Genomic DNA, 16038 nt, shown 5'->3' with positions numbered 1-16038 from the left:
GGGTAGAGGTGGGGCATAAATATGCCCCCTGACCTTTCGCGGAATCGTAATGTACTCTGTCCCCTCGGGGATAGCCTCGAGACTGAGCTTCCGGAGGACTGTGCGGCCAGCCGGGGTTAGCGAGAGACGACGGACTTGGGCTGTGTGGTGAGCGTCTAAGAGCTCCTCGATCGTGTTATGCATGCCTAAGGCCTCTAGCCTTGCGGTGGCCGCGTGGTCCGGAAGGCCCAAGGCTGCCTTTGTGCTTCGTCGGATCATGGTGTTTAATTTGGCTAAGTCCGTGGCTGCGAGTTTGACATATGGTGTCGAGTACATGATTCTGCTGGTTATGTATGCCTGCACAAGCCGAAGCAGATCGCCCTCGCCCATGCCGTGGTGCCGATTAGCCACCCGGCGAATGAGCTGTAGTGTGTAGTTGGTCGCCCTCTGGAGTTTCTTTAACATGAGCCCGCAGCGCAGCGTGTTCTGAAAGTCTAGCCCCAATATTTTGATACTGGGGCGCTCCGGGATGGTAAGTTCTCCGACCTTAAGTTCAAGGAAGCGCCTTCTCCGTGGTAATCCCCTGGGACATCTACTTCTGCCGGGCTTGATCAGTAGGTATTCGGATTTTTCCGGTGAGCACGTCAGACCCCTCGACTCCGCATAAGCTTGTACGACGTCGATGCCGCGTTGCATGATCTCTTGAAGAGTTTGTGGATCATCCGCCGCTGCCCATAACGTCACGTCGTCAGCGTAGAGGCTGTGGTGAAGCCCAGGGATAGAGCACAGCAATTCCGGGAGCCCGCGCATCGCCGCGTTAAAGAGAAAAGGGGAGATGACTGATCCCTGCGGCGTGCCTCGGCTCCCCAGCTCTATAAATTCAGTTTCATGTTCGCCGACTTTGATCCGGCACTTCCGGTCGGTGAGAAAGTTTCGGACGTATTGGTATGCTCGGTTTCCGACACCCAGTTGGGTCAGGCCCTCGAGAACCGCTGCGTGGGCGACATTGTCGAAGGCCTTCTTCAGGTCGAGGCCCAGGAGGCACCGGAATCGGCGAGCGTCCGCCGGACTTTCGGGTTGCATCACCTGCCTTTTTAACTGAAGGAGCACATCTTGGGAGGACAGGTGTGGCCTGAAACCAAACATAGAGTGGGGGAACTCGTCCCCATCTTCTACGTGTTCATTGAGACGGTCTAGGACCACGTGCTCCATCAGTTTGCCGACGCATGATGTGAGTGAAATCGGCCTGAGGTTGTCCGCATTGAGTGGTTTGCCTAGGAATAGTTTAGAATCTTTCCTTATCAGTGGCGTTTACTGCGTTCACTGCGCTTACTTTGTATCAGTGCTATTTTTACCTAAATTGCTACTCTTTGTAGGATATGAGCTCAGGTTACAGCAGAAAGCTTTGTTGGTCACAAAATCAATCAAGAATAACCTACCTTTAGCTCACAATTGCTCAAGGGAACACCAACATCAGCAGTGGTTTGTGGCTCGCCTGTCCTGGATTGACAAGTGAAAACGCCACACGATTCCGTCATTCCATACGCCTTCTGCAATACCTTGAGACCGCTGAAACATTGACGTGCTGCCTCGGCTGCTGCGGCCGACAGAGCACTGCCGCCGACGGTGATTGCTCGCATGCTAGGCAGATCCCGTCCTGTGCGCCGCATCAGACCCACAATAGCTTGGAGCTGGGACGGGAAGAAGAACGCCGTCGTCGACTGCACAGACATCAGAAGATTTCAGAGGGATGAGATTGGAGGACAATGAGAACGTTAGTGGGACTGTACCGCTTTTGGAACAAGTGGGCAGGCTTATGTAACATTGTAAAGCTGCTAATAGAATGACAATGGCCTGCCGTGGGATACACAAAAGATAGCTTTGCACGAATGAAATTCTCAAAACACCATTCAGGTGCATTGAGGCGTGCTGTGCTGCTTGTACCGCTAAACTAAACTCCCTGACGGTAAATAAGAAGTGTAGACTACATCTGGACTTTCTCAAAACACATGTCCAAAGTAAATGGACGTTTTCAAATACTTATCTGTGCAAGTGAACATGGTTCGTAACCGAATAACACTGGAAGGCAGAACATTGTTTTCCAATCACGCGTTAAAAGTTATGCGCACGATAAGTCAGTGAAGGTAGAGGTTCTGTACATGGGTCTCTTCCTGTCGTTTTAGTGACATCCGCGACAAAGAGCCCATGGGCGCACCGAGGTTCCGGTTTATTCAAGTTGCCCGAGAGCGCCCCGGTGTGCACAAAGGCGGTTTGTCGAGCCTTCCAGAAGTTCGAGTAACATTTGCAAGGCCTTCAATAACCATACATTGAAAGACATTCCCTGGCGCAACTGATTCATGAATCACCCATACCGTTAGAGCATTTCAACTGAGATGTTTTATTGTGATCTGGCAATAAAAACTGTGAAGTTCCCACATGCCAATGTAATCGTCAATGCGGGGGCCTGCTGCTTTGACAAGCAGCCGAAATGACAGCTTTTTCCGCATGCCCCTTCGTATCATTACATTGTAGTGATGTGGAAATATATGCCATGGTCATTGCTAATCTTATACAGATCAGCAGTAGAGAAACCTCAACATGCTGCGCCTACTAAGCTGGGGTTGACAAATATTGGCTGAGTAGTTTGAGGCCGTGTCAACTTCAAGTTTGTGCACTCTTCGGTGAATGATAAGGACATGTATGCATTGTAGGCAACAAACACTGACACCAACTACAACATAGATGAAATTACTTGTGCTTAATAAATGAAATAAGGAAACCATAGATTAATGGAAATGAAAGTGGATGAAAAACAGCTTGCCGCAGGTGGGAAACAATCCCACAACCGTCACATTACGCGTGCGATGCTCTACCAATTGAGCTACCGCGGCGCCGTTTCCTCATCCACTTTCTTTGGTATTTATGTTGCCTAGTAGAACCCTGGAAGTGTTAGCCAGCGCCATCACTCACCCACTTTGGTGGCGGATGTGGAACATCTTTTCTGCAGCAGGCGTCACAAGATCGTGATCTTTTTGGGTAAAGTCAACCGGTCAATAAACCCACGCATGCTACCTGAGGCATCAATGTTGCCGGATTCGATACACTCCTTATGCACTAAACGAGAAGAAAGGGGGTTAACGGAGGGGCCCGATTCCAAACTGAAGCTTTCTTTGCCTCTTCCTTCCACTTTCCCATTGGTGGTGTTGCTGGTTTGGGCTGCTTTGGGCTGCTGTGTCTGCTGCTGTCACGTACACCGCCTCACTGGGTGGTTCAGAGCGTGTATGTAATGCCAGGCTCAAGGCAGAGAGAAAAGGCGACAGAAGAAACTCGTTTTCACCCCATCGCGTCGATTGTGCACAATGCTCTCGGGAGCTCCGTGGTCGTCGCCACTTTAGCCGCTAGGCAGCTGTAATTATGAGTGACTCCCCTCAGGAGCGTTTCTGAAACGTTTCTTGTCTTTCTACTAACGTGCGAGGCAGACGGGACGCAGATAGAACTGTAGAGAGGAGAAGAAGAGGAGGTGAAGGAGAGGGCGTAGAAGAGGCAGTTCCCATACAAGTGAGGGGTGGAGGTTACGTGAGAAGGCAACCGCACTTCTATATGACAGCTTTTGCGGGGAAACATGATAAGCTTAAGTTCAATGTATGGTACAGTACGCTGCTGCTATTTCTGAAAAATAAACGCCATGCAAATTTATCGAGCGGGCAATTTACACAGGGCGTGCAGAAGCAGAGGCGCATTAATGAAAGCGCACCGCAGGGTTCCGGAGACATAATGGATGTGGTTGACCATCAAATCAACGCTTCAGTGCCCGCCGTGTTAGCTTTGGGGCTATGGCAATGCTATAGGTCATGTATTTGACTCCAATCGCGGCTGAATTTCGGCGGGGGTGAAATGGCAGACGCACGTACACTTACATTTTGGGACAGGTCAAAGAACGTCCCGGTGTCAAAATTAATGAGCAGTACGCCACTACGGCGTGCCTAATATTCCGAGCGTGATTTTAGCACGTACAGCCCCATAATCCCATTCAAGTTTAATACTTCTGGCACAATTCGATGGGCTATGTGAGGCAATGACAACGTTCAACTCTTTCAGAGATCAGAGCAACCGCAGCGGTTGTTTAGTGGTTACGGTGTTGATCTGCTAAGCACGAGGTCGCGGTGTCAAATCCCGGCCTCGACGGCCGAATTTCGCTGGGGATGAAATGCCGAAACATCCGTGTACTTAGATTTGGGTGCCTGTTGAAGAAACCCAGGTGGTCGAAATTTCGAGCGTCCCCCACTGCGGCACGCCTCATAATAAGAAAGTGGTTTTGGCACGTAAAACCCCATAATTTTTTAATGCCTCAAGCAAATACCTCTCCCAGTGTGTTGTGTATACTATGCAGGCAAGCAGCAGTGGTGCACGCATGACAAAGTTTAACATCAACTCACCACTCTCGTGTGTAAGGCTTTAGCCGTCAACGTCACCGCTAATTATCGTCAAACAAAGCATCCAGCACGGCAAGCTTGACTTACATTGATTCCCACAGTGCGTGGGATGGGCATAATATTTATTAGTCATATCATCAGAAGCCAACCAACACTGAAGCCAAGGACAGAGCAGGGGAAATTACTTGTGCTTAATAAATCAAATAAAGAAACAATAAATTCATGGATATAAAAGTGTATGCAAAAACAACTTGCCGTAGGAGGGGAACGATCCCGCAACCTTCGCATTACGCGTGCTTTCCTCTACCAATTGAGCTACCGCGGCGCCGTTTCCACATTCACATTCTTGGATATATATATATATATATATATATATATATATATATATATATATATATATATATATATATATATACATATATGTTTCCTAGCAGAACCCTGGGAGTGTTAGCCTGCGCTACCACAGAAAAACCTTGGCGGCGGATTTGGACCATCCTTTCTGCCGCAGGCGTCACGAGAACGTGACCTTTTTTGGTGAAGGCAACCCGTCATTAAAAAATTTTTTCACCCCCTTTTACTTCTATTAATTTATCGTTTCTTTATTTCATTTATTAAGCACAAATAATTTGCCCTATTTTGTCCTTGGTGTCAGTGTTTGTTGGATTTTTAATGAAATAAAGCAGTTCGTGCACGAGGAGATTGCGCGCCAAATGCCCCTTGTGCCTCGTACCCTTGGCATTAACCCATCCACGCTGCCGCCCTCGATGCAGCAGGTTGTTCAGAAGCAAGTTCCCGAGGTGCTACCCGCAGCCCTTGCGCTAGCGGTGACAGCTCCGCTCAACAACACCGGATCCATCGACACGCCTCTTCCTCCGCGAACCTACGCCGAAGTCGTAGTCACACCTCGGCCTGTACCCATCGCCATTTCCTACGTGCCAACACGCACCTTCCCAGCGTCGCCTCAACCTGCGCACCCCGCGGCCCGTCCTAAGTCACCACCTGCGCCTCGTTCTCAAAATCCACGGCACACCGCTGACAACCACCCCATATGCTACTCGCGCGGCATCCCAGGCAACGTAGCACGGTTTCGCCGCCGGAACGCATTTCTCTCTCCTGAATACTTAAGACAAAATAACTATGATTTTACATCGATACCTCAGAACCCTCTATATGGTCCTTCTGCTGACTCCTTATCTTCGACTTGCCCAACCTTCAACGCACACCAGTAGCCTTCACCACGTTGCCGTTCCCTTTCACCGATAATGTGACGCCCTCAGCCTGTCCCTGTGGAAAACTAGAAGCCGCAGTTGCGGGGCAAGAACTATGCAGCTTTCGAACTCTTCATGGCCTAGTATGTACCCTTTGAACGTTGTTGCCGTCTGTGTCGAAGGTTTGCATGTTCCAACCCTTGTTGACACGGGAGCTGCAGTGTCTGTAATGACTGATAAACTTTGCCATGAACTCCGAAAAATAAGGACGCTACATTCTGACTTTACATTGAGTACTACAAGCTCACAAGATATACGACTTTTCGCGGCGGGCACAGCACGCGTCGTTATAAAGGATGCTTTGTACAGCATCCAATTTGTTGTGCTTTCGCAATGATCCCACGACGTTATACTAGGCTTGGCATTTCTTTCGTTCACCCCACCATCATCGACTGTGCTCGCGCCGAAATGGAGTTTTTGCCGTTGTGTGACCTGGCTTCTGTCAGCTCACCACCTCTGCCTACCAAAACTGTGTGTGGCTGCTGACACGGTGTTACCCTCTTTCTCATACAATCTGGTATTTCTTCCTTGTGATGTATTTCTTCCTTGTGATGACTTTTTCTTGTTGCTGCTGCTGCTGCCATTGAACAATCTCTGTGATTGAAACTTGTGCCTTATTTTCCTGCATCTATATAATCACTGATTTCTATTTGCCGTCATGGGTCCTTCAAGTGAATCGGAGTGTGGCAAGTGTCGCAGTGCCTTTAAGGACGATGACCAATTTATGGAATGCTCCGAGTGTTCAGCCTATTATCATATCGGAACTGCATGCTCCGGAGTTTCTGAGAGCACGTACCGGTGTAAAGGGGAAGACTATAGGAAATCTTGGCGTTGCTCGTCATGTCGTAAGGGCAAAGTAGGACATAGCTCGTCTGTGCCAAAGGAAACTGATGGAAAAATAGCCACGATGCTGGTCGAGATAAGCAGGAAACTTGGTGAATTACTGCCCCTCAAGCAAACGGTAAACGATAATGAGGAATCGGTGAGTCTATTATCAACCAAGTATGACAAAATTCTTGAGGCCGTTGCGAAGCATGACAATGACCTAAAGGCGCTCAAGAACAAAGTCTGCAAACTAGAGGAGCAAAACATGAGCGCAGAATTGCTTTCAGTGCGCTCCTCGATAAATGAACTTGAGTACCACAGCAGAAAACTAAATATTGAGGTTCACGGTGTTAATCAAGACAACAACGAGTGTCTTATAGATAAAATGAATGTCATTGCATCAAAACTGCAATTTGCCCCTTTGACTGAACAAACTGTTACCTCGATTCACCGGCTTCAGACCAGAGGCGACAGGCCTCCCGGCATTATCATACGCTTTTCCAACCAGTCAACAAGGGAACAATGGCTGAACAAAAAGAGAGTTTTGTCAGGTGCTCAGCATGGAATGTTTATCACGGAAAACCTGACTGCGCAGAATCGAATGCTCCTAAGAGCTGCGAAAGAATGTGCGCGGGTAAATAATTTCCGCTTTGCATGGCACCGCGCTGGAAAAGTGTTCCTAAGAAAGAGTGAAGGCGATCGCGCACACTTGATAAAGTCGCCTGCAGATCTGGATAAGATCGTTTTTTGAGCATAGGAGTGAAAGTAAGTTGCAGTTAAAATGACGATGTTGGGACACTCGAATAAAATGCGTTCGTCGGATCTTCATGCTAATGCAAGCTCGCAGAATGGTGGATTGATTAGATGCATACATATCAACTGCCAGTCAGTGAAAAATAAAAAGGATGAACTTGAGATTTTTTTTCAGCAGCCTAAACTTACGTTTTCATTTCATAATGCTTTCTGAAACGTGGTACACTGATTTTACGGTCCCCTGGTGTCCACCAAAGTACGAGTGCTTTGCAAGATCAAGAATGAACTTGCGCGGTGGCGGGGTTAGCCTAATCGTGTGCGATTCATTTAATGTCAACTGTGTTCAAGAGTTTTCTTGTGTTAACGATGACTACGAGGTACTGTCTGTGTTACATGCGCGCACTGTTTATTCTGTTATCTACAGACCACCGCGAGGTAATCTCCAAGGCATTTTTCTCTTTTTTGAGAAATTATTAAAATACATTGTTGAATTACAGTATAAATTGATTTGTGGTGGCGATTTCAATATAAACATGCTGGTTGACTGCAATGTCACATATGATCTTGAATTGCTTTTAAAAACGTATGGGTGTTCTAATGTTATCAATACTCCTACCAGAATTACCTGTGATACCTCCACATGCCTTGACTTGTTCATTACTAACTACGGATCAAACAGTGTTCAATGTGGCACTATTTCATACAGCTTGAGTGATCACATGCCGGTATTCCTCACTGTCAAACGTAAAGATAAAAGATCACCAGAACGAGTTTGCTTTTCGCATATTATAACTGAAGAACGGCTAGAGTGTTTTCGCGATGACTTACGTCACGTAGTGTGGGACAGTGTTGTTGCTGCTACAAGTGCTGATCGTGCTTACGGTGCTTTTCTGGAAACGTTCATTTCTTATTATGTTAAACATTTTCCTTCCATTCCTAAAGTGTCCGCTCCATCAAGGATACGTAAACCCTGGGTTACTGTTCAATTATTTAAAAAGATAAAAGAAAAGGCTAGGTTATTCAATAAATTCATCACATCTCGGGATCCTGATGATTTAAGAGTGTTTAAATCATTTCGAAATGGCCTAACTAAGGAATTACGTGCTGCGAAAACTGCATTTTATAAGCCATCCTTCGCATCTTGCAGCCATGACAGCAATAAGATATGGCATTGGCTTAATTCTTTGCTGAATAGAGTGCCCAATTAAGCGGCGGAGTTGCGAATAATTTCCGATGGAGCGGCCATACCTGACAAGAAGTTTGCCGACTGTTTTAATAATTACTTCACTAATCTACCTAAACGCAATGTGAATGAAAACGCCTGCCGTTTCATTACAACGAACTGCGTGCATTCAATTCTTTTGCGTCCCACAAACACTTCAGAAGTAATTTTACTGTTCTCCGCACTAAACAATAGCAATTCCTGCGATGCTGATAACATTAAAATCAAGCCTTTGAAATTTGTAATAGATATAATCGCTCCAGTACTAGCCCATATTTATAATATATGCCTTTCTACCGGTGTGTTCCCGTATAAAATGCAGATGGCAAAAGTAGTTGCATTGTTCAAGAAAGGTGACAAAACTGCCTTACCTAATTATAGACCTGTGTCTATTCTCCCTGTATTTTCAAAGTGCTTGGAAAAAATAATTTTTTGCAGAATATCAGACTTTCTGGACAAGCACAATTTGATAACTAGGCATCAGTACGCTTTCCGGAAAAATATATCAACACAGCTAGCCTTGCTTGAACAGAAAGAACTAATTCTAAATAATTTTGAGGAACGTTTGCTAACATTGGGAGTATTTGTCGATTTTTCAAAAGCCTTCGATTCTATAAATCATGATCTCTTGCTTAGGAAGTTAAACCACTACGGTATACGCGGCAATGCACTTGACTTGATTAGGTCGTATCTTGGTCATAGAAAGCAGTTTGTACAAGTAAATAGCTTTAAAGCTGAAGTTCGGTCGGTCAATGTAGGTGTACCCCAAGGCAGTATTTTAGGGCCCCTCCTCTTTAATATCTTTATTAATAATTTAGTAAACATTGATGTTGATACGCGTTACGTTATCTATGCTGATGACACTACGTTATTTTTTTCATCTAACCGCCCTGCCGAATTGATTATAAGAGCTAATGCAGTTTTGAATAAATTATACACATGGTCATTTGACAACGGTTTGGCTATCAATTCACAAAAAACTAAGGCGGTGTTATTACGCACTAAGAACACGCAAATTACTCGAGAAGAAGATTTGCTAATGAACAATTCTAAAATTGAACTTGTACACTCGGTAAAATCGCTAGGTGTATTTCTTGATCATACTATGACGTGGCAGAGCCATATAGATTTTCTTGCTAGTAAGCTTTCACAAATCACTGGAATATTTTATTCCTTGAACTATCTTCCTCATTCTATTAGGTGCCTGTTATATAATTCACTTTTTCTCAGCCATTTAAATTATTGTTGTTCGGTCTGGGCTACCACTTCTGACACAAATATCAACAGGCTGTACATAGTGCAAAAGAAGGCTCTTCGCGCTATTTGCAATAAACCATACGATTTCCCTTCAGCTTACTTATTTCATAAACTTAACACACCGAAACTACAGGCCCTTTTAAAGTATCGTTTAGTGCTTGCGTATAAAAATGAACAGAAAAATAACATAAACTACATTACTTTTATGGCTAACTTAAAACTACACGAAACTCCATACAGCACAAGAAAGCCAGAGTACTGGCACGTACCTAAATTGCGCACAAACTATGGATCACAAATGCTGTGCTCCAGGCTACCTCGGTTATTAAACAATCTTATTGTTAATAAAATTGATATTGCAACTTGTTCTCCTCCTGATATTCTTGATTTTTTCTCTCATATCTGAGTTGTACAATGCCTATGTGCTTTTGAAGTGCAGTGAGATTTCGTGTTTTTGCTTGGTTGCTCACATCTTGCTTTTCTTGTATTTTTTTTCCTCGCCTGATTTGCAATACGTATGCATAATATGTTGTAATGCTTGAATATGTAAGTACTTCGGAAAACTGTATTTCCGCTCTGCTGCTCCCTTATTTTCTTTTTGTATTAAGGGTATTTGGGGCTGGTCAAGCTGCTACGAGCAGCTTCTTTCCCCACTTTACCCCCGCAAAGCTGTATTTAATTTTGTGGAAATAAAGCATACATACATACATACATGTCCCAACTAGCTCAACCCTACTTTTACTCTTTCTGAAACCCCCTTCCGTCACAAGTGTTTTTGGCTCCATTCGCCGTACTGAGAATTGACGATACTTCCACTCCCATCTCTGTTTCCAATTCGTTTCCCTGCCCATCTAATTTACTGTGGGACGAGTGGCTTGGCGGTTTTGACGAACTCGAGCCCTTTTCTACATACGTCGTTCCTGACCCACCGTCTTCTCTTCAGATTGGCGCCATTGATGCTATTTACTGACGCCCTTTCTCGATGCGTCGACGCCCATCTTACTCAGTAGCGACGTGCACAGCTCATCACCTTAATTGAACGCTTTCGCGCCAGCTTCAATTGCTTACAGGTTTGTTTGGGCCGTATTAAAACCGTAGCCCACCACATCGACACTGGTCTCCAAGCTCCTTTACATCAGTGCCCATATCGAGAGTCAGCCTCTGAGCGCCGCATCATCGCAGAAAAAGTTGATCACATGCTTCAGCGCTGCGTCCCACAGACCTCAAATAGCCCATGGGCCTCAATTGTTGTTCTCGTAATGAAAAAGAACTGCTGAATAGAGTTGTGTGTAGACTATTGTCGGCTGAACAACATCACGCGCAAGGACATCTATCCACTGCCTCGCATAGATGACGCCTTGGCCTGCTTACAAGGAGCCGAATACTTTTCTTCATTAGACTTGCGCTCCGGCTACGGGCAAGTGCCAATGGCTGAGGCCAACTTGCCTAAAACAGGCTTTGTTACTGCCGATTCATTATGTGAACTCAACGTGATGCCATTCGGACTCAGCAACACGGCTGCCACTTTTGAGCGCATGATCGATAATAGCCTCCGAGGCTTCCAGTGGCAGAGGTGCCTGAGTTACCTGGACGATATTGTGATCTTTTCGCATAATTTCAAGACGATCCTCGAACGCCTAGAAGCTGCCCTCTCTTGCCTCAGTTCCGCTGGCCTACAACTAAATTTAAAGAAATGTTGCTTTGGTGCTCGGCAGCTGTTTATGCTCGGCCGCGTCGTGTCGCGAGATGGCGTCTTTTCGCATCCCAGAAAACTGTGTGCCGTTTCTGAGTTGCCCAAGCTGAGCACAGTGAAAGAACTTCGCAGCTTCGTCGGACTCTGTTCATATTTTCGTCGTTCAATTCGTAACTTTTTCTCCATGATAGAACCTTTGACTGAGCTTTTCCCCAGCTGCCGGGACATTTCGGCATGGTCACTAGCCTGCGACGATGTACTCGACTCACTGCGCCACCTACTTACGCCATCTCGGACCCTGCGATATTTCGACCCATCCGCCCTGGCTGATATCCACACAGACGCTAGCGGGGTTGGCCTTGGCGCTATACTTGCCCCGCGTAAACATGAATTTGGCGAGTACATCATTGCTTGCACCAGCCGTGCGCTCACTATAGGCGAAGCCAGCTATTCTGTTACGGTAAAAGAGTGCCTAGCCATCGTATGGGCCATAGGAAATTTTTGCCCTTACGTTTACGGCCGCCCATTATTTCTTTTTTTCGGATGTCCTAAAGGCCTTTACGGGCATTACATGGAGGGAGGGGGGTTAACAACAGAATAGTTCAAACACAATTAGGGCGGAAAGGCAATATCAAGGAATACAGATCAAGGAATACAACAAGAAAATATGAAAAAAGAAAAAGAAAATGAAAGAAATGCATACACGACGGAAAAGAACACTCGGTACCAAGCGTGTGGATGCATTACAATGTGTCAAAGGCATAAAATTCTGGTTTTACTCAACTTGCGTAAAACTGCGCTCAAGTGACTTACAAATTAGTCATAATCATGTATAGAAGCAATTCATTTTGGCAGCTGGTTGCAGTGATAAATAGCAAGAAAGAGCGGTGATTGTCGAAGGAGATTCGTACGCGCAAACATGGGACGCACATTTAAGGGATGGTCGAGGCGGGGGAAAATTATTTGCGGGGTTTGATATGGTATGCTGTAAAGGATGATGGGGTATGATACAATCTGTGGAAATGGCAGCAGTGCTAACAGTTGTCGTTTTTCGAGAGATGGTAATTGGAGGGACTCTTTGATAGCCGTGATGCTGGATGTTCTAGAGTAGCTTTTAATGATGAAATGCGCTGCTTTATTTTGCAAAGATTCAAGCTTGTTTATTAAGTATGTCTGATTTGGATTCCACATTATGGAAGCGTATTCAATCTTTGAGCGAACTAGAGCTGTCTAAGCTAATAAATTAGTTGGCTGACTTGCTAAATAGGAATTACGCCTGATGAATCCAAGTGTTTTATTCATTTTCGAAATTATTTCATCAATGTGATCATTCCGTGTAAGCATTCAAGTTAAATGGACGCCCAAGTATTTTAATGTAGACACATTCTCTATGCAAATGTTGTTCATAAAATATGAACTTAAGTGAATGTTGCTGGCTCTGGTAAATGTCATTGTTTTTGTTTTAGAAACATTAATTTCCACCGCACCAAAGTGAAATTTTGTGTAGGTCGGCCTGTAAAATATTAGTATCTTTAGAGGTGATAATTTGTCCTTAAAGAACGCAGTTTTCTGCAAACAACCGATCTCTTGAAGTCAGGTTGTTCCTGATGTCATTATTGTAAATTAAGAATAAAATCGGTGCAAGTGCGGAGACCTGAATGACGCCAGATTTCGGTGGTATTGGGTTTTCGTTTGTGAGTGCATAGCTGAAAAACGAGTTTAATTCAGTCGTAGCTTCAGATGGTGAGAGTAGCACGCCGTTATTAACGATCGGTATAGTGGATTGAGAAGGGTGTTTAGGGTTAAATACTTTCCAAACTTTTTTTGGATTGATAATTAACATGCTGACGTTGGCCCCCATAAAAAAAACTTGTCTTTAAATGCTTCAATTTCCGATTTACATTTATTTTATTGTTCTCGGTATCGCTGCCAATCGCCACCCGTGTTGGACAATTTAGCTTTAGAGTAAAGACGCTTCTTTTTATTAATTGCTCTCTTCACTTGGGACGTGAAAAGTGAGATCTGTGTTGATGAGGTGATTTCAATTTTGTGAACGTGCTTTTGTTTCAATTCAGTAAGCTTTCTTCGGATAGCGAGCCAGTTATCATTTGTTTTGCGATAAGCCATGGTTTCCAAGAACTACACAGAAAAAGATGACAGATCTGTAAGAATCGGGTCGATATTTGCACGGAATAATCGTAAATAGATTTCGTTTCATTTTGTGGTTTACTAGTTTGTAAAAGATATTCACAGTGTACTACGTTGTGGTCGCTAATACATTCAAGGACGGGAACGAGCATATATTCCGATTTAGTTGTGAGGACTAGATCTAGAATTGAGTTTACACGTGTTGGCTTGCAAACTATTTAATGCAGATCAAACGAACAAAGAACATAAGAAAATTCCCTGCATTCCCTCTTCCTTGCGCAGCCTAGGAGCGTACACGTCTGCCAATTTATTGTGGGGTACCTAAAATCGTCAGCAAGGATTATAGGTGAAGTTGGATACTTGTCTTGTATTAAAGTGAGGGAATGGTTAAGACTCTCGTTAAATTCAGCGGTAGAATCAGGCGGACGGTAACAGACCTCGACTGCACAATTGACAGAGGGACAGAACTGAAGTGAAATCCACAAAACATGGATATTTGACTGCGTGTCTACAACGCGAGCACATGGATTAGATTTCACTGTAGCTACAACACCACCTCGCCGTGCGGCTAACCTATCATATCTAAATATAATAAAGTGTCTAGGGAGCGACAGCTCGTTGTCCCCAATAACGGGTGTAAGCCAAGTTTCTGTACTAAGAACAATATCTACAGAATAAGTCTCAATAAATGCACATAGCTAGTCTTGTTTGTGAAACATGCTTCGAAAGTTGCACACCAGGAGTGACAATGAATCACCTTGATTAGCATGACTGTGTCAATCATTCTGGCTAGTTTCGTCCCCTCGTGCACCAGCAGTAGATTGCTCAATCAGCCAACATACTTCGGCTTCACTGCGCGTTGAAAGACAGGTTATTTAGTTTTTTTGGTGAATCAAAGGTGTAACATTTGCTTCCGAGAAGAAGTTTCTCGTAGACCACAGTATATGTTCGTTAGGATTACTTTCTATGCGTGGGAACTCTCTGAGCTTTTTCATGATAAACTGCATTTGGGCCGAGAAACCTTCTTCAATCCACACTCGTGGCTTCTGCAGGTCCTTTAGTTTGGAAGCATTTCTTAAAATGATGCTCTTGTCTTTAAAATTCAGAAATTTCACAATTGGTCGGATGTGACCTGCTTTAGATCGACCTATTCTGTGTGCTCGCTCTATTTCGCCTGCATTGAAGCCGAGCTTGGTTAACACGGACTGGTTGATGATGCGTTCAGTATCAACCCATCTTTCTTATGGTTCTGCCGCAGTTCCCTTAAATATTCGGTTATTTCTGCGCATACGGGTATTTAGGTCATCAAGAACTTGATTGGCATGCTCCAACTGCTTAGTTTCTATGTTGTTCAACTGCTCTTGCGATTCCTGAACGACTGAGTTAACGGCAGTGACGTCATGTCACAGGTTATCAATTGCTTTTAGTCGCTCTTGGACACCGCTGAGTCGCCTTTTGATGTCAGTGACGCTCGTTTGAATATCCTTTACTACGAAGCGTCTTTTTTTTGAAATTTTTCATTTGACAACGGTAACCATTTACCAAGTGCGAGAACTTGGTCTAGCTTTCCGGGCCTCGGTTGGTCTCTACGTCGGCAAAGCAGGGTATGAATTGGGCAGTGCAAAACAAACCAAGGAACACCGTCCACCCATTCGCCAGCAACTAGTAAACAACGCAGGCCGAAGCCATATTGGCGAACAACGGCTGGCAAAATGGCCATGCGCCACAAAGCAGCCTATCTGTGCACGGTAGGTACACAGATCAACGCCCATGGTGAATCAGACGACAGTCGGAATTTGCAGCCTAAACAGTGCCAAAGTTGAAGAAGCTCTCGTCACAATCCACTCACCTATGATACATGAAACAAAAATCCGTGAGCTGTGAACAGACGGCTGCAAATCCCTTTCGGTGCTTGTGGACGATCTCAGATTACAGATAATCGATGTTACAGATTATGCAGGTTACAGATCATCATGCGTTATGTTGACTTTACTCCTTGAAAGTTTCATACGGTCGACTAGGCCGTTGAGCATGAAGGCTCCGGGAGTAAAAAATTAGCCTCGTTTACCGATCGTAACGCAAACACTTTGATGCGGACGCTCTATGCCGCTCACCACTCCCACCTGGATTTGTGACACCGTCTATGCCTCCCTAAGACGTGTCCACCTTAGCCATCACCGTCGTGCTTCATGAGCAAAGAAAGGACCTCTGGATTGCTTTCTTATCGACTTGCTGGTTCAACCCACGCTGCGTCCTGTCTCGCGGGAAGTACGCCGTCAAGCGCCCCCCTTCATTCTTCGTGATGGTTTGCTATACCCTGACAACTATCTTCGCGATGGACGCAAGTGGATCTTGGCAATTCCCCGCCATATGAGCTCTGACATTTGCGCCGTCTTCCACGCTGACCCACAGTGCGCACTTGGCGGAGTATTGAAAACTTACATGCGCCTTCGCCTCCGC

General features: G+C 45.1%; 1 protein-coding gene across 1 annotated transcript in view; it reads right to left on the bottom strand.

The window, feature by feature from the left end:
* LOC126531932 (probable 4-coumarate--CoA ligase 1) overlaps positions 1-16038 on the bottom strand; it is an 88553-nt gene that overhangs the window by 32085 nt on the left and 40430 nt on the right. Inside the window, exon 4 of the mRNA XM_055070696.2 lies at positions 1419-1700. Coding sequence (XP_054926671.2) covers positions 1419-1700 — 282 coding nt within the window. The remainder of the gene's footprint in view (positions 1-1418; positions 1701-16038) is intronic.

The sequence above is a fragment of the Dermacentor andersoni genome, chromosome 4 (genome assembly GCF_023375885.2).
Source record: "Dermacentor andersoni chromosome 4, qqDerAnde1_hic_scaffold, whole genome shotgun sequence".
Classification (NCBI taxonomy): domain Eukaryota; kingdom Metazoa; phylum Arthropoda; class Arachnida; order Ixodida; family Ixodidae; genus Dermacentor; species Dermacentor andersoni.
This window is presented reverse-complemented; position numbering and strand designations above follow the sequence as displayed.